Here is a 24,371-nt window from a genome sequence, read left to right as displayed (position 1 = left end):
GACTGTCTGTGAGGAGTGTGGTGTGTTCTCCCCGTTTCCGAGTGGTTTTTTTTTCCGGCTGACTGTCTGTGAGGAGTGTGGTGTGTTCTCCCTGTGTCTGCGTGGGTTTCCTCCGGGTGACTGTCTGTGAGGAGTGTGGTGTGTTCTCCATGTGTCTGCGTAGGTTTCCTCCAGGTGACTGTCTGTGAGGAGTGTGGTGTGTTCTCCCTGTGTCTGCGTAGGTTTCCTCCAGGTGACTGTCTGTGAGGAGTGTGGTGTGTTCTCTCTGTGTCTGCGTAGGTTTCCTCCAGGTGACTGTCTGTGAGGAGTGTGGTGTGTTCTCCCTGTGTCTGCATGGGCTTCCTCCTACAGTCCAAAAACACACGGTAGGTGGATTGGAGACTCAAAAATGTCCGTAGGTGCGAGTGAGTGTGTCGCGCTGCTAAGAACGGATGCCCCCTCCAGGTTGTGTCTCTGCCTTGCGCCCAGTGATTGCCGGCCCACCGTGACCCTGAATTGAATAAGCGGTTTCAAACAATGAATGAATGAATAATTCCATTCAAAAAGTTGTCATTCAAAACTTGTAAATTATATTGTTCATTTCTTTTTATGATAATTATAACTGACAACTAATTTTTAGATTTTCTATGGGGTTGAGGCATAAACTGTATAGGAATTTAGGTTTTGGGTTTTAAGGAAAGTTTTTTTTATTCAAATATATTTGTATAGTGCTTTTTTACAACCTGATGGTATCACAAAACATCTTTACAAAAACTGGGAATTATAGAAAAAACGAAATTTATATCCCCAGGTGAGCAAGCCAAGGGTGACAAGGGCAAGGAAAAAAAAAAAACTCCTTTGCAGCTGGAGGAAGAAATCTTGGAAGGTACCAAGTCTCACAAGTGGGACCCAAATCTCTTCTGGTCAAACAGATAAACAAAACTCCAGCAGCTGCTGCATGGGGACAACAAGTGCCACAGATGTGGTGTGAGGGTATGGAGTGTAGTAGATACTGGGAATGAAGGGCAATTATAGAGAAAAACAGTGGATCTTACTGACCCAGATTTTTCCAGTCATGGTGATAGGAACCGGGGACCATGATCCCTATAATAACCTGAATACAACCATTTGGTTTACTACATACAGGCACCAGTGAACTTACCCACCAGGCAGCCGTGGCCGGAAAGCTGCTGGTTCGATCCCCAGAGCCAGCAGGTCATGGCAGAAGTGCCATTGAGCAAGGCACGTAACCCACAACTGCTTCCCAGGGGCCGTGGCTATGGCTGCCCACTGCTCTAGGCTTGTGTGCTCACTGCCAACTAGTGTTCCCTAGTGTGTGTGTGTGTGTAAATGTGTGTTTACGGATGTCTGCGCACGGATTGGGTTAAATGCAAAGAACAAATTCCTCTGTGAGCAAGCACAGTGGCAAATAAAGTGAGTCTAAACCCAATGTAATTTTTATTCTGAGCTTTTACTTCTTACAATGTTCTTCATGGATCATTCTGCCAATGACTACAAGTATATTCCTGTTTCTTTTTTAATGAATATGTTTCAACAGTTTTTTTGTTTGTTTTTTTATAAAAGAGAACTTTTTCAGTGCATGGGCTGTGAAACACACATACAGTGAAACCAAAAACCCAGTAAGATTTTGTGATATGAAAGTCTGAAAACCTGGGATAAAATGAGTAGTTACAGTTTGGTGCCACTTTACATGTAGAGCGCAGAGACTTCAGAATTGTCCCGCCTCCTCATCGCGATCTCTCCAATCACAGAGCTAGACCCATGTTCATGTGAGAGCACAAGAGCGGTTAAACAGAGCAGAACAAACAAAACTATGCCAAGAAATAAGAGCATTGAGTAAAAATGGAGAAAACGAGAACGGAGAAGAAAGAGAACCAACGGAGTCAAAATGGCTAAATATATAAACAGAACTTTGGTTCCTTCTCTTTACTACTGTGAGCTTGGTTCAGGCTCTTTATCATTTAAAAGGAAAAGGCACTGAAAAGTGGTATTTGATCCTTGTGGTATTTTGACAAAAGGAGGAAAGGGAAATGATGTGGAAAAGGGGTATGATATATTCTTTTTAATATTAAAAAATAAATAAACACATTTAAGAATTCACAGAGAACAAACGCTCATGAAAAAAGGTTATTTATTCTAAGAAATGTACAGTATAGAAAACACTTCGGTCCATTTCCAAAATAATCTATGTCAGTCAGATAAGAACTTCACGAAAATGAAACATACAAGAGTCCTTTTGATGCTGTTGTGCTACTGAGGTATCGTCAACTGTTTTAAAAACAAGACAAAATAAAAAAAAAGTAAAATTAAAATGAACAATTATATTAAAAAGAAAAAAACAAGCTCAAAGCAATGTACAAAAAGTAAAACAGCAAATAAATATGATTCATATTTAACCAACTCTAGTCAATTCACTACTTTAGACAGAGACAAAGGACAGACAGACAATGGGGAATGATAGAATCAGTAGATGCAGCTCAGTCCCTAATGCAGCGAACAAACAGGTACAAAACAAATCTGTACACAGCGAATACAACTTAGTCCATAAAACCTAGTCTGTCCCTTCATACAAGAACAGCTTAAGCAGAGAGTATAACTCTGTCTACTGCTAAAACGATAACTCTCCCTATTAAGCAAAGAAAGGTTCGCAGGGCAACGTCTACGTCAACTTACATCTGCTAGAGATTTCCTGTGCCCTTCTTATTTAACTGTAACCTGTGTAACACTTCAGGTGTCTACTGAAAAGATTCCCAAATTAAAAATTGCTGCCAGACACTCCAGGTGTTTGAGAGGCAACAAGTTAAAACAGGTCAGGTTCTGCTGAAGGCTAGTAAAGATGATAAGCCTGTTAAACGGACCTGCCTTCATTTCATTCAAAAATTTCTGTAGTGATGTCGATAACTTTGCAGTCGTTATTTTCACGATACATTCTCGTGATCTCAGACACGGCTGGAAAAACACGACATTCAGCGTGTGTGATGCAACCGACAAAGTGAGATCGGCATGTTCAAGTTTGGCAGTGACGCCAAACAGTTATCTAACTGGAAGAAATAAGGCTTAAGCAGTGTTCATATGATAATACACTGGACTAATCAAAATGAGACAATTCATTGAGGGACTCGTGTGGGAATGCCAAGTACGCCAGACTCATTTTCTGAGGTAGATATGTTTGCAGCTGTTGGCACAGAGCTGTCACATTTAGTGCCTGGTTCCAAATATATATATATATATATATATATATATATATATATATATATATATATACACACACACACACACACACACACACACACACAACTATTAAAAACCAGTAATTGAAAGAGCATACATAGTGCAAGCATCCTAATCCACACATCCATATGGAGAAGCCTGAATCAGGGATGCACAATTAATATTCGACATACTGGGCGACTGAGATTTAATGCATACTTTTTAGCACTTTCATGCATTTCGAACCTTTTGCCATGCATGAGAATCAGAATGGACATCAGCAACTATCAGATAGAAGCCAAAGCTCACAGTTTACATATTTACGCAACCCTAATCCAAAGGATAAGCTACTTTGAGGCAGTGGCGACATGAGATCAACAGAGAGCATCGCTCACATCTTTTTGTCTGCATAAAAGTTTGATCAACACAACTAACCTGGTTTCTTTGTTTGTTTTTTTGCCCACAGTAAAGTTTGTTAATAAGATTTTTTTTTTTTTTTAAGTTTAAGGTGTAATCGTGTAATGTGTAAAAAAACAACAATCTTCTTTAAATGAATAAAAATCAATTATTCATCACAGTTCCAGTCATCATCTCAGGCAACACTTCCCCTTAAAATCATTTGTTAATACCCGTATTAAAAGCATGACACCCTGAGGACATACAGTTGGATCACGCTGAAGTGTGAAAGAGGAAGCACCGAAATAGATAAAAGGGGGGGAGGAAAAAAGAAAAAGAAAGTCCTATATCACAGTCCTAAATATTTCCTAATCATGTACACCAGCTACTTTCACAGTTGTAAATATGATGCTCTTTTCTGACACAAGACTCTTCCCCTCTGAAAAAAGGATAGATGCCACAATTATAAACATGAAAAAAATAAAGGACACAAAGCCTCTCCCTCCTCATAACGCATACACAGAAAGTAGCAGGACAGATCTACTGAGTAGAAAGCATGCATTATAACTCAGAGGGGGCTAATCTCAGAGTCATTTCATACAATCATATATACAGGAGTAGCACACATCTACAAAATTCAAGGCCACTAATTCCAGTATTAAAGACTATCTCTAGTGCATAAACAACAGGAGCAGCTGAGATTTCTGGGAATTCGTGTCAAACACATTCTTCAAAGGCAGCGTTGAAGGATGCATAACCAACCAGAACTGGGAAATTCTGCTGTAGCTGATGTGGAGGTGGTCACCTGAAGAAGATCCATTGGTGGTGATCCACCCAGTGCCCACATCCTGTAAATGTTAGTACGTCTAAAACAACATTCGCACATACATGACATTCAATGAGAATGTGAAAGGCAACAGTGTCCAGTGTGTTCACAAGGATCAGAGATGATTTGAGTACTTTTTGTAGTTTACAAGTACCTTCTGTTAAAAATAATAATAATAATAAAAATCCACCTGAGTTTAACTTTGGAAAGGAACGCCAAGTTGATAAACAACTCCTCAAACCTCTCATGGACACCCACTGATTGCTGGTCCATTTCCTTTCAGTTGCACACACATTGAAGCCTTAAGTTTATAGCTCCTACAGGGAAAGAGGTCACACTATCAAAGTGCAGTTTTCTGGCAGAGCTCTTTCAGGTGAGGATGTACAAAGAGAACAAGCTGCAGTCCCAATAAGATTTGAGTAAATACATCCAAAGGGCAGTGAAATTTTTCAGGCTCCAAATTCATCATCAATATTGAGGCCCACAGACCCTGTGTAGCTCCCGCTGTAGGACGGTGTCTAATCCAGTGGATGCAGCACTTAAATACTGTTCCACAACATAAACAAGACAAAAATTACATTCACTCTGGAAAGCAGTGTCTTTTCACAGTCAGTATCAGTCAGTCAAGAGCTGGAACGTGATCTTCCAGGTGATGAGGTGCAGCACTTCGCTCTGCTTTTTCCTTCTGAATGACATTAAAACAATAATGGGTTTTTATAGAGTTTTTAGAGCAGAGATAGCAGATTTATATGTGTAAATAAGACAACGCATTTCTGTGAGGAAGTGAATCTGAAACTAAGCACATTTAAACGTGGCAGGATTTTCTCACCACCACCACCACGTTTTTCATTTACATGCAACACTGATGCTGGAATATAACAGGAGAAACTTGTTTACATTGTAGCTAAAGCTCATGATCCTACCTTTCACACTCCCTGCTTACTGCCAGGACCGCTAGGAGCTGCTGTGTTCATCATGTTCTGCCTGTCATACATACAAGAGACAGAAGTTGTTGGTAAAAAGATCAATGTGAAACTTCAACACAAACAGCAGACAGCAGTACTGTACTAGCACATAAAATCCGATTACAGGCAATGAGATTACTTAGTCCACAAAAAACCGGTAACAGACCTTTGGTAAACACACAACATGAATAACAGCGCCCTCAGCTGGACAAACTCCACAGAAATACCTTAAGCATGATCTCTTTTTGAAAAAGCCCTATAGCAATCCCTCGTTTTTCGCAGGGGATGCTTTCCAATACCACTCGCAAAAAACGAATAATCAGAAAATTGAACACTGGCATCATCTAGGGGCCAAAGGTCTTTCTCAAGAAGAACGAGAAAACAATATGGGGACATTGCATGGTAGGTGTGTTGTACTACTACGTATTAAATGAGTACAAATAGTGGTGTAGCTACCATTATTATTTATATTATTTTATATAGGTAATGTTAAATGCCGTGTAGTATCATGTTCACTGGTTATCAGTAATATATGGGAAATACATTTTATACTGCTAATATACAATAGAATGCTGTATAGGAATGCTATTAAAAGTGGCAGAGGACTATACTATAAGGTTTAGTGTGCCTGCGTTCTGGTGCTGCAAGTCTCTGACATGTTAACATTGATACCTTAATTCTATCCTGTATTTATTTTGCTTTTTAGGACACACATTTAAAACACTTTATGGTCTGTTTCATGACATCCAGGCTCACAGTACTTGTCCATTCTGTAGAAAGTGTGATGAGTGCACCCAGGACCACATCTCTAAAAAAACATCTCAAGTATTCTGTTTTTTTTAAAGATGCTAGCAATAGTAAGCAGTCTGTTTCTAATCTGAATTTCTATGTTAATAACGGTATATTTATTTTGATAAATGCTGAGGAAATACTAATGGCCAAAATATTCCTTTGTGATCAGTATGACTGTCTTATTATTGAGATTAAAAACTTAAAAAATGATGTGCTGTTTATGATCTGTTGTTTTTGTAGACTTTTGATGACTTGTACAGCTAAACTAAATGTTCAGTAGTAATTACATAATGTTGAATTCTTTTTTCTGTCAGATCTTTTCACAGTGCCATGTTTTTGTGGACAAGTTAAAGACTTAAAAAGAAGTCATTAAATAAACACATGGGCTTTATTGTAAAGGAGAAATTTAGGGGAAATCTGGATTATGTCAGTAGAATTGGATGTCAGCACATATTATGAGCCTTCATCAGAAAGTCATACATTGTCTTGGTTGAAACGTCAGCTTTCAAGAATCTGACATGCAGTGTTGTACAAGGCTATTAGAGCTTCACGTGCCATAAAGACATTTTAATTAATCTAGTAGTCCAGTAGTAATGTTGCTTGGCAGCATTGTGGTATGTGGACATCTTGAAAGTGGTGAGTTTGATGAGTGTCGTATACCCCTTAATGGGAAGAACTTGTAGTTCACTTGTCCATGAACACAGTGACATGACTATGTTTGTAGCATGTCACTTGTTGGGTCCGTTTACATGCTAGTAGCATACGTGTGCTACCCAGTAAACAATTAGCTGTTGATTCGACGCTGAAATAACGTAATGACTGCCATCAACGTTCTCTTAAGGTTGAAAATGAACGTTGAAAAGACGACCAAACACAGATATTGAAAAAAACGACTATTAGACGTATTTTGGACGTCCATTGACGTTATTAATTGGTCCCGAAATAAATTACTTGTATAAAACGCGTTTTGGACGTCCACTGACGTTATCGATTGGTCACCACTTAACTAACTTATTAAGATGGATTTTGGACGTCCATTGACGTTTAAAATATGTGTTTGACGGACAGACTACTTTTAAACCTATTTTGAACGTCCAGGGACGTTCCTTGTTTACTGAGTAGTTAAATATATAGCTAGTTTAAACATCCAAATGCTAGCTAAACTTACTGGCAGATGTTCAACAATGAAGTGGAGTATATGCCAGTGTCATAAAACGGATATCAATGTCATCGGCATTTGCGCAAAACAGAGGCATATGCCACTGTCAAAAAAATAAATAAATAAATAGATGCCACTGTCACCCGTACGTAAGGTGCCGATGTCACTGGCATGTGCCAGCGTCACGCGAACGTAAGATGCCGATGCCTTTCCATGTTAATACTGCCTCTCCTAATACGTGTAAATAATAATAAAAAATACTTTTGGTTATTCATCTTTCACGGTTTTCCTAGAGTTTCCTGTCAATATCCGCGATACAGCGGCCATAAGCCCCCTTGAAAAAACCCGCAAAGTAGCGAAAGATGAACCATGAAGTAGTGAGGGATTACTGTACTCAGGAGCCCTACTTTACAGTCATTAAAACTGTACAAATTATGTTGGGGTGTTTTCATACTTGTAGTTCATTTCCTTTGGTCTCGACCAAACAAGAAAAAGAAATTAAACACATTGTTTCATTACAGTCCTTGTTCACACACAAATTTACTGTTAAATCTAAATAAGAAAAAGGAAAAAAAAATGACTTATGACATACGAGCCTGTGTTCAGAACAATGCCCCACACTGGGCTAACCTTCTATACTGTGTATACATGGTGGATTTTTTCCAACTGACAAAGGGCAAGAAGCAGAAATTGGATAAAGGGGTCAAAATAGCCTCAAAAATTTCTCCAATACACAAATAAAAGAAAGCATTTTTGTTGCATCTTGCGATTTTCCCGTTCTGTGTCTGGTTCATTTAGATTCTTTTGGTTTGAACTGTGTTCATATTCAAATTATACCACACTGGAGTTCATTCAGAAATGAGCCAACATCCAACTGCTCAGGCAGACTCCATCTGCTCATTCACACGTCTTCTAATGAACAGCACTAATGTCCATATAATGACTCTTTTTGAAGTTGAACAATAAAAGGCATCTCATCTTTATCATGTTTTCTGCAAAAATTAAACTTTTCTCCATCTGTTCTAACTGCACCCAGGCCTTCATTAATGCTGTGCAAACATAATGATGCATGATTAATGCACTGTATGTATTTTAAAAAATTAAAACAAAACTTCACACAGTAACTCTGTGGACATCCCCGTTAGTCAACAATAGGTGTGCCAAATTTCACTTCCCAAACTAAATACCTCATGAGCCTCTTTCAAATATGCATGGCAACCCTGAACTTTTCTACACATTACTCAGTGGAGCTGTATGCAACAATCCAAATATGCGACTCAGATTTATTGGACATTAAACTGATTTATCTTGTCAGCTCCCTAGTACATATGGCCAATGTGAATAATGTATTGATATTTCTATCATGAACTTCCTTTTGAGCAAAAAAGTAAAACATCCATTAGATATAGAAGTGTTCATGGTGAAATACAAGCTGCCCTTTTAGAATGTGGAAATCCCAATGAATGATTACAACCGATAGGAAATGCCCTAAAACAGTCTCTAGTCACAATTAATGTCAGGCCAGGCCCGGACAAGAAAATCTTTGGATGTCTCAGGTCCTTCTGTGGACAATATGCTCATTCTAGATCTACCAATGCACTGCCCCTAGAGTATTTTCCAGAGGAGAGAACACAACTGATATTGATAATATCCTGCTGTGTGAAAGGGCAACTCCAAACCTTTATGAATGCATGCACTATTTGCCAATATGGATCTATTTAAACATCCATGCATCCATTATCTGTAACCACTTATCCAATTACAGGTCACGGTGGGTCCAGAGCCTACCTGGAATCGGAAGGCGAGAATACACCATGGAGGGGGCACCAGTCCTTCACAGGGCAACACACACACTCACACACACTCACACCAACGGACACTTTTGAGTCGCCAATCCACCTACCTGTTTTTGGACTGTGGGAGGAAACCGGAGCACCCGGAGGAAACCCACGCGGACACGGGGAGAACACACCACACTCCTCACAGACAGTCACCCGGAGGAAACCCACGCAGACACAGGGAGAACACACCACACTCCTCACAGACAGTCACCCGGAGGAAACCCACGCGAACACAGGGAGAACACACCAACTCCTCACAGACAGTCACCCGGAGGAAACCCACGCAGACACAGGGAGAACACACCACACTCCTCACAGACAGTCACCCGGAGGAAACCCACGCGAACACAGGGAGAACACACCAACTCCTCACAGACAGTCACCCGGAGCGGGAATCGAACCCACAACCTCCAGGTCCCTGGAGCTGTGTGACTGCGACACTACCTGCTGCGCCACCATGCCATCTCTATTTAAACATGTGTCTGTAAATTAAAAAACTAAATAAGATAGGCTTACTTAAGAACCAACAAAAAACATATCTGCCCGCTGTATTTAGCTACACTTACGTTTTTATTAATTTCTATATTTCACAGCAGAATGTACTGTGTAAAATTAGGATGGTCACTGACAAGTGTGCAATATCTTAAAGCACTGGAAACTGTTAGAATTAATTGAGCCAGTTTTTTGGGATATATTCATGAAAGAGACACAAAAAAGCACAAAAAAAAACTACATCTATTACCAACGTTGGTAACATGTTGGTAATAGCTTTGTTTTAAAACTAGACACAAATCTGGGACACCATACAAGACAATTTATGGGATAATTACAAATTCTTAATATTAGCTTATTAGCTAATAGTCTTTTGATTTAACATAATCTTTATTTTCAAAAAGGAATGTTTTGTTCCTTACCCTGGATGATATAAGTGTTCAGGTGCCATTCCTCTTTGTGACACCATCATGCCCTGGAGGTGGCCAGCAGTCGGGGGATGCCTGTACATTGACATGCGGCTTTGGCCTGGTGAATAGGGCAGGTTTTGGGGCCGCTGCAGTGCCTCCATGAGGTGTGGGTGGGGATGCTGTGGGGGAAAATGTCCACTGGGGCGCTGGGGTCTGGGGGGGTATGGCCCGCCGGACATCGCTCCACCATGTTGCATGCTGTGATGCATGCGAGGATCATAGGGGTAGGTGTGCTGAGGATGGGCAGAGTTACGGCGACGGGCTGCGGCATTGTGGCTATCTAGATCCAGTAGTTCTTTAGGACTTTCAGGGCGGTCTGAGGCCTCTTCTGGGTTGGAATGTTTCGGTTGGCTGCTGCCATTCTGACTCTCAGCAGGGCCACCATGGGATCCATCCGGAAGAGGACTGGGGGATATCAAGCTTCCACCAGAACCTTCAGAACCCAAAGGCGACATGGTATTCTCCTTTTGCCGGTCATTGACTCCAGTACCTGCTGCATGTGGAAAAGAGTTGGGCATCATAGAGTGGCAAGCTGTGTACTGAGGCCGTGGCCACTCACCTGCTGGATATGCGTGCCGACTGTTCTGCTGGTGCTGAGGATAGTACTGTTGCTGCTGCTGCTGATACTGATGATGCATGCTGGGATGGGCTTGAGGGTGCTGAGGACCCATGTGATACTGATAGGCAGCATCTTGCTGAGGATACGGAGGGTAATTTGCAGGACTGAGATGAGGGCTTGCAGACTGAGGTGGTGGCGTCTGGTTTGGATAAGGTAAACGACCAAAGGGGGGAGCTGCCCTCCCGGAATATTGGCCGTAATGTGGGGGTCCAAGCCCCGCTATTCCGTTACCATATTGAGCTGGTGTTTGGCTGTGACTTGGAGGCAACTCTGGTCTGTGAGTCTGTGACACTGGAATAAAAGGTTGCTGGTTGTAATGACCATTCATATTTGCAGGAGCAGTCTTGGTATCTGGTTTGCTACTCCCAGAGCTTCCCCCAGGCTCTCGAGTAGGTTCACTGGGTCTCTGATCATCACGGTCAGCAGGAGAGGGCTGGGCAAGTGGCCGTGAAAAAGGGTGGCTGGGTGGTAGAGGTGTAAGGGAGGCAGGCTGCTGAGCACCAGGCTGAGACACCTGAGGAATAGTCTGTGGCATGCCATGAACAGGACCTGGCTGTGGGCCTCTGACAGTTCCATCCTGAGGTATCTGTTGGTGAGGGGTAGTAGGAGGCATGTGTGGGGGTCCATTGTGGGGATACTGAGGGGACATACCTTGAGAATCATGTTGAGGGATACTCTGAAATACTCTGTGAGGAATATTTTGGTGCAACTGAGAAGGGCCATTTTGGGGAAATGGTGGAGGAACAGGATGGAAGGGCATTGCATTTGAACTTTTCTGAGGCATATTTGCAGGAGGAGAATCCTGAGATTTGTGTAACTGGGATTCTGCTTGGGGGCCGTTCTGAGACAGGGTCTGGGGACTGCTGTGAGGTCTTTGAGAAGTGACTTGTGCATGGTTCTCTCCCTTCAATTCCAGTCTTTCTTTTTGTGGTGTGGACTGAGATTCTGATGATACCTCTGCTGAATTTTGCTTTTGTGGAGATTTCCCCCATTCTGCTGCACTGGGGCTTTCCTGGCCAGGGCGTTTGTCTGGTGCTGGATGAGTTGTGCTATCAGACTCCTTACTGGACTGTTTCTCAGCCAACTCCACCTCTTGACCTTAAAGAGAGAAGAATTTTACAACATGGGGGGATGCTTCTTAAGAGTGACATTTTACACAAGAAACATCATTATGATTTTTCTATGAAGGAGTCTTCAAACCTTTGATACCTTAACATCAGACTAAAAGATACAAGACACTGAGAAAGCTAGACAAAACGTTGACTGAATGTTGACTCTTACCTTTGGCTGGTCCAGCTGCACTTCGGTCATCCACTGTATTCTTTCCCACAGAACTTGGATGCTGGTTTTCAGGAGCAGATGTGGTGAGTGGAGGAGGCTGATAATTAACGTTGTGGCGTGAGGATGAGGCAGAGAGCTGCTGCAGGGCAATCATCTCTGGGCTGTCCATCATAGAGCCCATATGCGGCCTGGAGTCTTGTGGGGTCATAGGAGGCCTGTGAACCATGTGTCCTGGGGAACTGGCTGCAGGCATTCTGTACTGGCCATTAGAGGGGGGATATCCTGCAGCACGTGGAGGGTGAATCATGCCATGACCATAGTGATGCTGATTGCCCATAGTATGCTCCTGCATCATAGGACCTCCAGGCAGCTGCTGTCCTTGATGGTTGGTCCAAGCACCGTATGGACCTGATGGAGGGCCATAAGAAGTGTACGAGTTGGGAATTGGAACCCTATGTCTCAGGTAGCTGTTCCCCACAGGGTGCATAGGTTGCCCATCAGGATTTTGGACAGATGGATACATGTTGCCTTCAGACGGTGGGGTGCAGAAGCCTCCAGGCTGCAGGGCCACTGGTCTTGGCCCCAACGACGGGCCATGAGTGGGTCCGATGTAGGTGTGCTGTTGATGTTGAGGCTGAACTGGTCGAGGTTCAGATCCCATTGGGTATCTAGGACCAAGGTGGGGACCATTTGGAGGTGGACCCTACAAAGAAACATGAATTAAAACCCCTTAATATGCATAAATAACTGATTGAGTTCACATTTAAAATATAGAAATTTACCCAGTTATAACGTGAATCAAGGGATGCTAATTTAAGAAATTATTTTCTACAAAACTAAATAAAGAAGTCATAACAAGTCACAGTATTGAGATGTCATACCTGCATGCTGTATTGAGCCATGTGCTGAGATGGATGCTCTCCCTGTCCTCCTGTCATTAGGGGTCTTTGTCCTGGATATGGATATTGGGGGTCCATCATCATATGCTGGCCATACATGCCAGGGTGCTGCTGCTGCTGCCACAAAAATTAAGACAGGTTTGATTTGATTTAGTTACATAACCCGCTAGATTTTGGAATTATTTTTCCATGTTGTTGTCACATTTAACAGGTACGATGTGATTAGTGTTCATAAACACATGTCATTCCAGGATGGGTTTCTAAGCCTCCTCAAAGTAGCAATAAAATGACATTTCTGCCTGCTTTTGAAGTCCCTCATTTATGTCCCTATTGATTGGTTCTTCAAATCCACTGAGGGAAAATAGGGCAAAGGGAAAGTGTATTAAAACAAGTTAGGGACAAACAGACCAACCTGGTTTCTAAATTAGTTAAGTTTAATTAGCTAAAATGTACAAGTCAGGACAAAACTGTGTTCTGTGCACGATGTGGAGCCTTGCCTGTTGGGCAGGATGGTACATAGATGCCCGTGGACCATTCCCTGGATGAGGCTGTCCAGTGTGGATGTTCTGAGGATGCGAGGGCCCATTGGCATATGGGTAGGCAGAGGGGAGAGGAGCAGACTTGGGGCTTTTTTCCTGAGGAAGCTTGCCTCCTTTACTAGGAGTTTTGCGTTTCTGCGCCTGCTCCGTAGCTCGGATCAGGCTTTCAGGTCCTGAGTGACGGCTGTTTTTCCCCTTCTTCTTCTCCTTGCGGTCTCTCTCTTCTTTGCTCACATGGAATTCCTCGTCAGTGTCTCCATCCTCTGAGGGGAAATGCTTCAGCAGAGCTCTGCTGAAACATCGCTCCAGTGACTCCGCCATTATTGTGTATTCTGAGGGAGCGCACACACACAGAGACAAGGCTCATCCATTTAGACCATCAATATGAGACAAAACTTAGAGCACTTAGAGCTGGTCTGCTGACCAGGTCACAGAGCCACAGTTGACCTATGACCCTGCCGCCCATCCTGGTGGGGGGAGAACGTTCTGACAGATGGATGGCTCCAGAGAGGGGGGCTGCAGGGATGGAATGTCTGTATGGCACTGCAGGTCCCAGGACACTGGAGGACAGCTCAATCGCTCTCCATTAATCAATGTCAGCACCTCCACACACACACAAACACACACACCTCCCACCACTGCCATGGGTTCCTCTCTGCTCAACTGCAAGCTTTAAGGAATTACATTATCAAGATCACTGAACATTTAGTTTATTACTGTTACTTTTTATTTTATTGCACTTCATATTTAAATACGTAACAGATATTAAATAAATTTAAAATACTTACCACTCTCTTCTCCATTGTACTCCAGACAGTTCTCAAACATGAGCTTAACGTCAGCTACAAATTCATCCTTGGCAATATACTCCCCTTCATTTAGCTTTCTCTCAATGGTGGACAGATCCATTGGTGTCTGTAAGAAAAGATAAATGTGATATTTTTATTTCAGCCCTGATAGTCATTCTCAAAAGGCAAAGTATCTTTGCTGTTTAGATAAATGTTTCTAGGATAGCTGAACAGGTTAAAAGTACAACAAAGTATCAAAACAAGTCCCCAGGGCTACAAGAACAGGGCAACTAACACAGAAGTACAGTGACCCTATTTACACCTTGTCAAGGCATCCTGAGTTATGTAGATTATATCCAAATACAGATTTTCCACCTAAAAGTTAACATGTAAAAACACCCTAGACTCGTTTAAAGCAAATTCTCTCAAACCACTGCAGGAGGTGATCTGAGATGCATTTTCGCCAGACATTGTGAAAGTGTAAATGCATCTCTCTCTCCCCAACTACCCACCCCCATCCAATACATTCCATCACAAAACATGGGATCCGTGAATGTAAGTAGGCTTTTGTAAATTCATGTTGTTAAAGTCTTATCAGGAATCAATCCACATTAACAACCTGGCGTAAACAGGGCCAAAGAAACAAGTGGTTTTCCCTTGATGATAAGTGTGTGTGTGGCAGGTGCAGGAAAGAAACATGCAGTGACATATCAGACGTTTTAGAGGAAGCAATAGTTATGACATTCTGACCTAGAAGATTTTTAGTTTTAATCTAACACATTTAAAGCAAGACACATTTGATTTCAAACTGAAATATGTGGAGCATTTTCAGCTGAACAAATCCAGAACTGGGATACAAACCTGAATGATTTCATGATAGTTAGGGGCATAGGACTCATCCACAGGTTCCATAAAAGGCCAAGCATCTTTATGAGCCTTCAGAGCCTCCAGAACTGAGGACAGCCAGAGGACAAAAAGATTACAAACTGCTGAAGCCAATGATTCAACACTGTACAGACTATTATATAGTCATCTTCACTCACCTTTGTATAAAGCAGCATAGTCATCATCGATTTCATAGCTTTAACAAAAAAAAAAAGAGAGAATCAGAAGCAAGCATAAGAGAACATGCAGTCAGTTACATAAAAGAAGCCCTAACTATTAAAAATGGCCACCAAGCACAGTGGTTCAATAGAAGACTGATGAGTATGAGCCTAATATTGCTTTATGTACAAAACCTTGTGTGAATAAAAAGTATTAATCATAAACTGTATATTACAATTCAAAGTTTTGTACAAGGCTATCACAGCTCACAAATAACTATGGAACAAGACTGGCATTGTACTTGAAATAAAAAAGACAATACCATGCAAAATAATGTGATTTGAATGTCCATGCGGTGGTTTGTACGCTACATGGCTGCCTGTTATTTTTAAGCTTATTTACATCAGTGCATTTAGTAGAAGCACAGTTACATTAGTGCTTTTTATCATTTAAAATGTACTACTGACTCAAAGCAGTGTTATAATTTTTGCTGCAAAAACCAGTAAACAACGAGTCATAATTCATTATAATTACATTTCTACTCAGAAGTACAAAGAAATCATTTTGCCGTTTCTGAAAAGCACAATTTATGATACACAGAGGGTGGCCATGTTTGAATCGTTGACATATCCAGACAAATTAGTATACAGGCTGTTTCATGGCATGAAGAGGAATATTTAGCGATTTAACATCTAAATCTGTTACTAATTAAAAGCAGGCATATAACTGGATATTTCTTACAACTCCTTCGTGCGGCGAGCACGGCGGATGGGAGAGTGTGGCTCCAGGTGGAGAAGCTCAGGAGGAAGCTCCTTCCCCTGAGACAGCAGCCAGGCCCTCTCTTCACGCTGTTTCCTCCTCCGTGCACGCTCTTGAAACACACACAGCCATGCAAATCAGGCATAACCAAACATGCAAAAATACATTAATACATGCCACCTACGCCGCACAAGCACATGGACACTGAAATTGTACATTGTACAGACATTGTACATCACACTCTAAAGCACCTGTTACTCCCTTGGTCTACACTTCCTACGTGATTAAGAAGTAGGCTAACAAGGGAGAACTCAAATAAGTAATTCATTGAGCAGCTTTGGAAGATAAACTTGATCAAAAGGCTCAGCTGAGATTAAGGGCCGGGTTGCTTTCTATGCTGATATGAAAGGCTGCAGCAGGCAAACCCTGCTGTGAGGATTAAAGGGGTTTGGGGAAGGATCCATCGGAGGGCTCCATGGGCCCTGATCTTCATCCATTATACATTAACGAGCAGAGCAGCCCCTCGGCACAGCCGCGATCAGGAGTTAATTAACCCTCTGTCAGACGATAGAGCCGGGTGGAGGAATTCTGAGTGATGAACGAGGTTTAGGAGTTTAACTCGGCTCTTTGTGCAATTAAACCGGTCTTGGGTTAAAAGCAGGCACTTCAATGCCGCTGTGTAGACACAGGGTCACGCGTGTGTGTATTTCATCTGTCTTCTGAAAGCTCTTTGAGCCTAGGGGTTGTGTGTGGAAATGGAAAGTGAACAGAGTTGAAAAAGTTGAGTGAGGATGATACACACCTTCAACGGCTCTGACTTTCTCCAGCTCTTCTCTCTTGCGCTCTTCCTGGAGGAGTCGCTCCTCTTCTTTTCGCTGCTCTGCAAGAAGGGCTTGCCTCTCTGTATCCTCTTCCTTCAGTCTGACATCCACCTCAGCCAAAGTCTTCAGCTTGTATTAAACACAACAGACACAAACTCATGGCTAGCTGACTTTAAAGCTATTGGTCCAACAGGGTTCATTTGTGGTTTGTATCCCACTAATAAGCATGTGAATCATATTACCACATACATGAATCAAACTGCACTATTATATGGTTTCTGACACTGTATTGCTCACTCTAATACACTGGTGAACCTCAACATTAAAATCACCTGCTTAATATTGGGTAGGTCATCCTTATATGGCAAAAAACAGCTCCGACCTATCTAGTCATGGACTCCAACAGACATCTGAAGGGGTCCTATGGTATGTGGCACCAAGACATTTACAGCTCATCCATTAAGTCCTGTAAGGTGCGAGGAGGGGCATCCATAAATCAGATGTTTTTTTCCCAGCACATCCCACAGATGCTCGTTCAAATCAAGATCCAGGGAATTTTGAGACCACTGTCAATACCTTGAACTCTTTGTCATGTTCCTTAAACCATTTCTGTAGTGTAGCAGGGTGAAAAGAAAAAGGCTGAAAGAGGCCACTGCTACTAGGGGATACTGTTGCCATTGTAGGTGGCTTGTAAGTGTACTTGTAAGGTAGTAAGTGGTCTGGTTCTGATGCTCACGTGTCCACTGCACACTTTTGGCATTGGACCAGAGTCAGCATGACTACCCTAGATAAGACCTTACCTATACCTTACCTACATTATTAACTCTGATCGCCCATGACGCTGTCACCAGATGCCTTCCTTGGACCATTTTCCATAGGTACTAACCACTGCAAACTGGGAAGACCCCAGTTTTTAAAGATGCTTTGACCTAGTCATGTGTTCATCATAATTTGGCCTTTGCAAGATTTGCTCCGATGCTTACACATAAACTGACTGTTCATTATTCAATTCATTTGGTCTCAATGTTGAGGCTGATTGTGTAAATAATGGGTAAATTTAAAATAAAGCAGAAACCTCACTGATTTAAAGGCTAAGCACCAGCTACATGACAGTGTCAAACAAATAAATACAGTGGAATTTAAGTTCCTAACTTGTGTTTATTGATAGTCAGAAAACGTTATTTCTTACTAATTCAAGGAATAAGGTTTAAAAGACCATTGGTCCCCCACCCCAACGGTGTTCGGAAACTCTAATAGGCGTCTTGCCTGTGACGTAGATGGTGGACAACAACTCTAGAAGTTGCACTTAATTTAATGCAAAATGACAAAAAGGTGTGTTGTTTTTGGCTGCAATAATTCAATGTACAGTGGGACATCTCTGCACAAATGGCCCAAAGATCCCAAAATATCCAGAAAATGGACTAAATTTGTCAACTTTAAACGAGCACTTTGGAAAGGACCATCCGCTTACTCCGTTATCTGTAGTGCTCATTTCACTGGTGCTTTTCCAACAATATGGGCATGTAAGGAAACCAACGAAAGGTGTTCAAGAGCTTCTGTATACATGGAGGTAAACAGGGTAAGGACACTTACTTCACCTGTTTTAGTTGATGCTACTTAACGTTAGCTTGACTTGCTAAACTTGGTGTCTCAGATTGTACTCGGCTACGTAGCTGCATTACGGAGGTTTATAGTGTTGGATGAATTCGAGTTCGACTTCGATCACATTTACAAGAATAACGGTACCTCTAAATTTGAGTTTAGCTTATTGCTAGGCTATTGTCATGAATAATATTGGTTATTTAGCTAGCTAGATACTGTCATAACAGTCCATACCTGTTGTCCACCAGTGACGTCACTGTTGCGTTCAAGAATTTCCGTAGTGAGCTCGGGTGTTTCCGTCAATTTAATAAAATTGTCAGTTTTAAAGCAAATTAAGCAGCTATTTTCATTTTAATTCATACTTATATATGTCAGTAACTAAAATAATGTGAAATATTCATGGAGGTCCATTAAGCGGTGCTTAGCCTTTAAAAGATTGTGCAACATTTCAATTGTGCGATATTTCAATGTGCAACTAACTATTGTCAATTTTTACATGTTTACTGACAAGACAAAAGACAAATTAGGGTTGCAACATCTAAAAAAATCCAAATAAAAATAAGCTTCTGTTTAGCAAAAGTACCAAAATTGTTTTCCTGTAAGTTTTGTAAACACAGGCTCACCTCTTTCAGTAGCTTCACTGTTATGCATGAAAATCTTAAATTGTTTTTTGTCAATTAGTTGTGTTAACATTCAACAGTTAACGTTTCTGTCTAACCAATTACTCTGAAATAATTTATGGCCAAAATATTTTTTTAGGGAAAAAAAAAGAACATTTTATAAAAATACTTACATCCTCTTCTTTGCTGATAAATTTTTCTGAAAGGCGCTGAGAGTTTTGTACCAGAGGATTTAACAGTTTCTCCTGTATCTCTCGTTCCTGAAGAGGAAAATTCATGTTAGTTTTTCAATCTCTCTTCATCTGTCACAGGCACAACCTCTGGGGAGCACTTCAAGAGGGTAGAGGTGTTAGATTTGTCACTGGGGTCATGCCATTCTCTAGCGGAGATACCCTTTACTTCTCCCCATTGGAGGTTAATACAGACCAGCAATTAAATCAGCTTCCAAAATTAAACCTCTTTAAACAAGAGCATCATGAATCATTCACATTGTGTCAAACCTACAATGGTGAACAGTCCAAAATTATTAACACACTGACTTTCATAAGGCGTTTCAAATGGTTTTCCTTCTTTTGTAAAATTACCATTTGATGTTTTGCTTCAAGAGTGACAAAAAGATTCTGCCTCGTCTTAGTCACAGCAGCCATCATTCCAAACAAGTCCTAACTAAAACCACAGTGCATGCTTCAAAAACTTCATGGATGAGCTTATGCTACAGTCTTAACAGAAGTGAGAAGCTGGAGCTCAGAATTACATAGTTTTCTACATCTGTACATTCATATACTGGGATAAACTTGAATGCCTCGTTATAACAGGTATGCCTTGTTTTGCTGAACTTGGGTTTGAGGATGCCTTTCCGAGTAGGAATTCCTGAGTAGTAAGGTTCTCTTTGTTATTCCTAGGCAAACATCATAAATTCAGTATTACAAGGTTTAGCTGGACAGTGTGTTAGTCTGAGCTTCAAAAGGTATGCACAACGATTCTCGTTTATGTTCAAGAGCACAACCTTGAACCCTATCATTTACACTTAATAATCCACACGACTACTGATTTTTTTCAGAATGAAAGAAATTCAGTGAGACTTAGAGCAACATATAGTAGCTGGTTTTCAATAGGTTGTGAAAATCAAATCAGTGGATCATATTCTTTGCCATTGCAGATAGCTTCCCTGGTGTCCTGGTGAAGCAGATATTTGGAATTAGCTACAGCAAGACATGAGTGTGTGTAAAATGCAGAATAAGCTACAAACTCCATCATCGTTGTTATTGTCGTCTCTGGATGAGCACTTGGTGTATTACCACATTCCACTTAAACCAGCAGCAAGCAATGGACCACCACTAGTGCTGACACTTAAGAGGTCACCAAACCTGCCATGCAGCAGGCCGTCAATCACCAAGCTGCCTCAAGGTAAGAGCCTGCCTCACGTCAGAGGCAGGATGGATTAGCTCTGACAGGCCCCTGTCTGTCTGTTAGCTGTCAGGGTCATAAAAAATAGACCACTCTGACCATCCCAGATAATTGCATATTTTAACACGCTATATACGATTCACATTCGGGTAATGGAAAAGTGGTGGGGGGATGCTTTATGGTCAAGCAAATGCACAATAATTTGTACTATTATGCTTCTTTAGCACTAAAGCTATGAACACAATGTAGCTGAACGTTGGCGGCATTAAATTCAAGACATCTTTGTAGGAAATATATATTTTTTTATACATGTAGGGACTAAATTTACATCATATTTTCTCTTGAATTTTCAAACTGAACATAAAGGTTGTGTAGGAAAGCCAGAACTGTTTAAAATGCTTGACATTAATATAGATCTGGTGTGGTTTTGGGGAAGGTAATTACCAAAACATTACATAACCATTGATTTCTTGTGTTTTATAGCAATGTTAACCACATAACTACAACGGTAAACTAAAGAAGCAACATTTGAAAAACAAAAGATGTCTCAGTTGAACGAATACATCTAGGGTAAGTAACAAAAAGTGTAGCTTAATCCTTTATTAAAATGGCATAAACTTAGCTTGCCCAGTTTTCTATTAAACATAGAAAATAAGCTGTAAACATTGCCATTTTTAAATCTTGACCACCTCATTTGTTTATTTTGTTTAATTTAGTGCAGCTTCACAATTTTTGTATTCCTAGCAAACCAAAATACAGCTGTAAGTAATTTCAACTTTAGGTTGTGAATATGTCTTTGAGCAGCTGCTTTGCCCCACCCTGGCAGGGGGGACCAGCAGACCCTGCAGCCTTTCCAAGAGAAACCAAGCTGAGCGAGTGCAGACCAGTTACAATCCGCAGAGCAACCAAAAGGAAAGGTATTGGGTAACTCTGTGGATGTGCTTCTTTCCAGCACATCCATCATTTAAAACCAGACACCAAAAAGTCAGAAAGTCACATTTAAAGCTTTGTGTTTTATCTTATAATGGCTTGTTTGTTTGAATTTTAAACCATGCACTGTTTGTGCCTGATCAAACTTAAGCTTCAGGAAACTTGTATAAAATGTGTAAAATAAATGAGTAAAGTCTGACCCTGTGCTCGACCATGTTGCTGATTTCAGGCAGGAAGTTCTGGGTGATGATGCGGTATAAGTGGCGATCCTGAGGAGAGTTTTTGTCCTTGATGCTGTCAGCTAGCCTGGCCCACTGTTCCTCTGTGTCACACACCAGAGACCAGGCCCCACGCTCACGTGTCACACACACCCCTGGGAGATTAATATGTGGCCTTCACAGTTTAATATTCATGTTAACTTGTCACACTTTGCAAGAAGGTATCTGATCCATCCAAACCATATGCATATGAAGTAAAGACGTTTTAAAGTATTTAAAACCCACCTTTAACCAGCGGTTGCTCATCAGCTACTTTTACCTCGGCTGTATCCATCTCACTGGAAAATAGAAAAAACTAGGAATGTCATAATAGAACACTTGTCTCCATAAATTAATCCTTTATAAAACTAAAATCTAATTTCCTCTTAATCCCAGATGCAGCCAGTCAGCAAAGGTATGTCTGATGATGTTTGATGAATTTTAAAAAAGAGAAGCTAAAGGATAATCAACCAACTTTTTTTTTCACGTAAATACATTCCCAATGCTTACCTCCACTGACTAAAATACCATCCAGGGCTTTGGTGTGAACACACAGTCTTGTCACTGTGGTATAGCTGAATGCAGTGACCAGCCATTTTAGACATTAAGTGTTGTGCAAAATCCCTGTCTGACGTTGGTCTGAACGTGTTAAGAGGAGTGGGCTGACTGACTACATCTGAGCTAATTGGAACAGTAAAAGTGATTTTTTTCCTATACATAAGTCCAACTCTAATCTAAGAATGATAAATCAATCAAGTGCAATAACATGGAGAGGCACAAGCAGACATTTAAATCACTACAAAAGAATGAGATTTAAATCTGTACAGCTAAAATAAAGCCTTACCCTAATGAGTCTCCGGTCTTCTTCTTCGGAGGTCTTCCCCTTCTTTTTTTCTCTGGTATTGTTCTTTCAGGGGTTTCACTGAAAATGAATCAAGAAAGAACAGTAGTGTGTTTTGCAACTTTGTGCCACATACTTTTACACAAACAGCAAATATGACAGACCACAGCTGCATTCACTCATCCATACCAGCGTTCAGAGGACTTCCTTCTGACAGGCTCCTCCTTGTACATCCGAGTGCCATAGAAGTACCAATAAAGGGCACCGTTTCCATCTTGACCTAGAGGTTCAACTCGCAAGCTGTCTGAATCCAGTCCCTGAAACAAAAGATGGTAACTTTAAAGGGCAAACTAATAAAAGAATAAAAGCCTATCTATCTATTTATTGACACACCCATCTTCCAAGTTCCCATAATAAAAAAAAAACTTGTTTCCAACTACTCACATCAAAACAGAATTGAACGGCATGTTTCACACAATAGAGAACCAGACGTTTACATTACTCATCACCATGGAAAACCCTATAAGTAATAACATTATGTGATACTCCCTTGTTAAGTTTTGCCAAGCACTTAACTAAGCACACCTTTAAAAGGCTAAGCACCACTTAATGGACCTCCATGAATATTTCACGTTATTTTAGCTACTGACATATATAAGTATGAATTAAAATGAAAATAGCATGCTTAATTTGCTTTAAAACTGACAAGTTTATTAAATTGACGGAAAACCCCGAGCTCGCTATGGAAATTCTTGAAATCAACCGTGACGTCACTGGTGGACAACAACTGAACAACACCGCGGTAAAACACCGTTATGTTTCATATCTCCTGACCGCCAGGGCGGTGCCAAAAGTGGATGCATCCCTGCCGTGCCACGGCCAACCGAGAGCGTATGCCAACGAAGTCACACACGTGACACAGCGTGAGAATCCCACGCAGTATATAACTGCTCGGATCACGCTGTATTGCCTCCTTCTCTTCTCGCCTTGGAAGCCGATTGAGCGCAGCTCGCCTTGAGCTTCGGAATTTTTTCCCGACCTCTAGAGCTTTTTATTTTTTCTTCTCTTCACGTCTCTTCAAGGGATACGTCACCCGACCGCTGTACATAGACTGGTACACCAGAGTTTAGGTACGAGCCTATACGCAGTACGAATCACCGCGAACCTAACGGGTGAGTACTTTTCTCCAGCCTTTAGACGCACAAGCCGCAGTACACCGAGGGCTACAGCGCTAGGCATCAACGTGTTTTTTCCTTTCTGCTCCTCAGTGTTCGGTACACCGAATCCACTGAGGCCACGCAGTATACGCCGGTAAGGAACGGCTTTTGTGACGCAGAGGTTTTTTCTTTGGCAATGCTCTCTCAGATTAGCTGTATTCATTGCCCCTCCATTTTGGAGCCCAAAGATGGACACCGACTGTGCCCGTCGTGTCTGGGCCTGGACCATTTGCGCGAGGCACTTACGGACCCGTGCATTGACTGTGCGGTGATGCCCTTGGCCATTCGCCGGGAACGCCTGGCAGGCCTTGAGGCACGGAACACGGCCGCTCTACCTGCGGCTGCACCTAAAGCACGAGCCAAAAGAAGCGCCCCGCGGAAGAGCCGCGTCAGAAAAAGTCTTATGGGGCTCTATTTGACAGGATGGACACTGTTTTTTCCGAGCTGAACCAGCTGAAGAGCTTGGTTTTAGCTATGGGCAGCCAGAATCAGAGGCAGTCGGAAGAAGCTCCTGTGGATTCTCAGGACTCTGGTTTGCTGCATCCGGAGCCGGATTTAGATATTCTTTCCACGGTTGTATCGGACGTGGGGTTCCC

The 24,371-nt window shown here is 41.6% G+C and overlaps 1 protein-coding gene across 1 annotated transcript in view; it reads right to left on the bottom strand.

The window, feature by feature from the left end:
• Nucleotides 1-2,122: 2,122 nt before the first annotated feature.
• The window catches only part of cecr2 (CECR2 histone acetyl-lysine reader), a 50,325-nt gene continuing 28,076 nt past the window's right edge, over nucleotides 2,123-24,371 (bottom strand). The window contains exons 4-19 of the mRNA XM_066649120.1: nucleotides 22,748-22,875; nucleotides 22,562-22,639; nucleotides 21,964-22,016; nucleotides 21,661-21,833; nucleotides 19,297-19,383; nucleotides 16,883-17,030; nucleotides 16,063-16,192; nucleotides 15,321-15,358; nucleotides 15,139-15,230; nucleotides 14,278-14,404; nucleotides 13,448-13,821; nucleotides 12,933-13,064; nucleotides 12,052-12,754; nucleotides 10,104-11,868; nucleotides 5,356-5,416; nucleotides 2,123-5,117 (exon numbers count right to left, since the gene is read on the bottom strand). Coding sequence (XP_066505217.1) covers nucleotides 5,359-5,416; nucleotides 10,104-11,868; nucleotides 12,052-12,754; nucleotides 12,933-13,064; nucleotides 13,448-13,821; nucleotides 14,278-14,404; nucleotides 15,139-15,230; nucleotides 15,321-15,358; nucleotides 16,063-16,192; nucleotides 16,883-17,030; nucleotides 19,297-19,383; nucleotides 21,661-21,833; nucleotides 21,964-22,016; nucleotides 22,562-22,639; nucleotides 22,748-22,875 — 4,086 coding nt within the window. The 3' untranslated portion in view covers nucleotides 2,123-5,117; nucleotides 5,356-5,358. The remainder of the gene's footprint in view (nucleotides 5,118-5,355; nucleotides 5,417-10,103; nucleotides 11,869-12,051; nucleotides 12,755-12,932; nucleotides 13,065-13,447; nucleotides 13,822-14,277; nucleotides 14,405-15,138; nucleotides 15,231-15,320; nucleotides 15,359-16,062; nucleotides 16,193-16,882; nucleotides 17,031-19,296; nucleotides 19,384-21,660; nucleotides 21,834-21,963; nucleotides 22,017-22,561; nucleotides 22,640-22,747; nucleotides 22,876-24,371) is intronic.

Source organism: Hoplias malabaricus, chromosome 17, assembly GCF_029633855.1.
Source record: "Hoplias malabaricus isolate fHopMal1 chromosome 17, fHopMal1.hap1, whole genome shotgun sequence".
NCBI classification, from domain to species: domain Eukaryota; kingdom Metazoa; phylum Chordata; class Actinopteri; order Characiformes; family Erythrinidae; genus Hoplias; species Hoplias malabaricus.
Note: the sequence above shows the minus strand (reverse complement) of the source record. Positions and strands in the feature narration are given on the sequence as shown.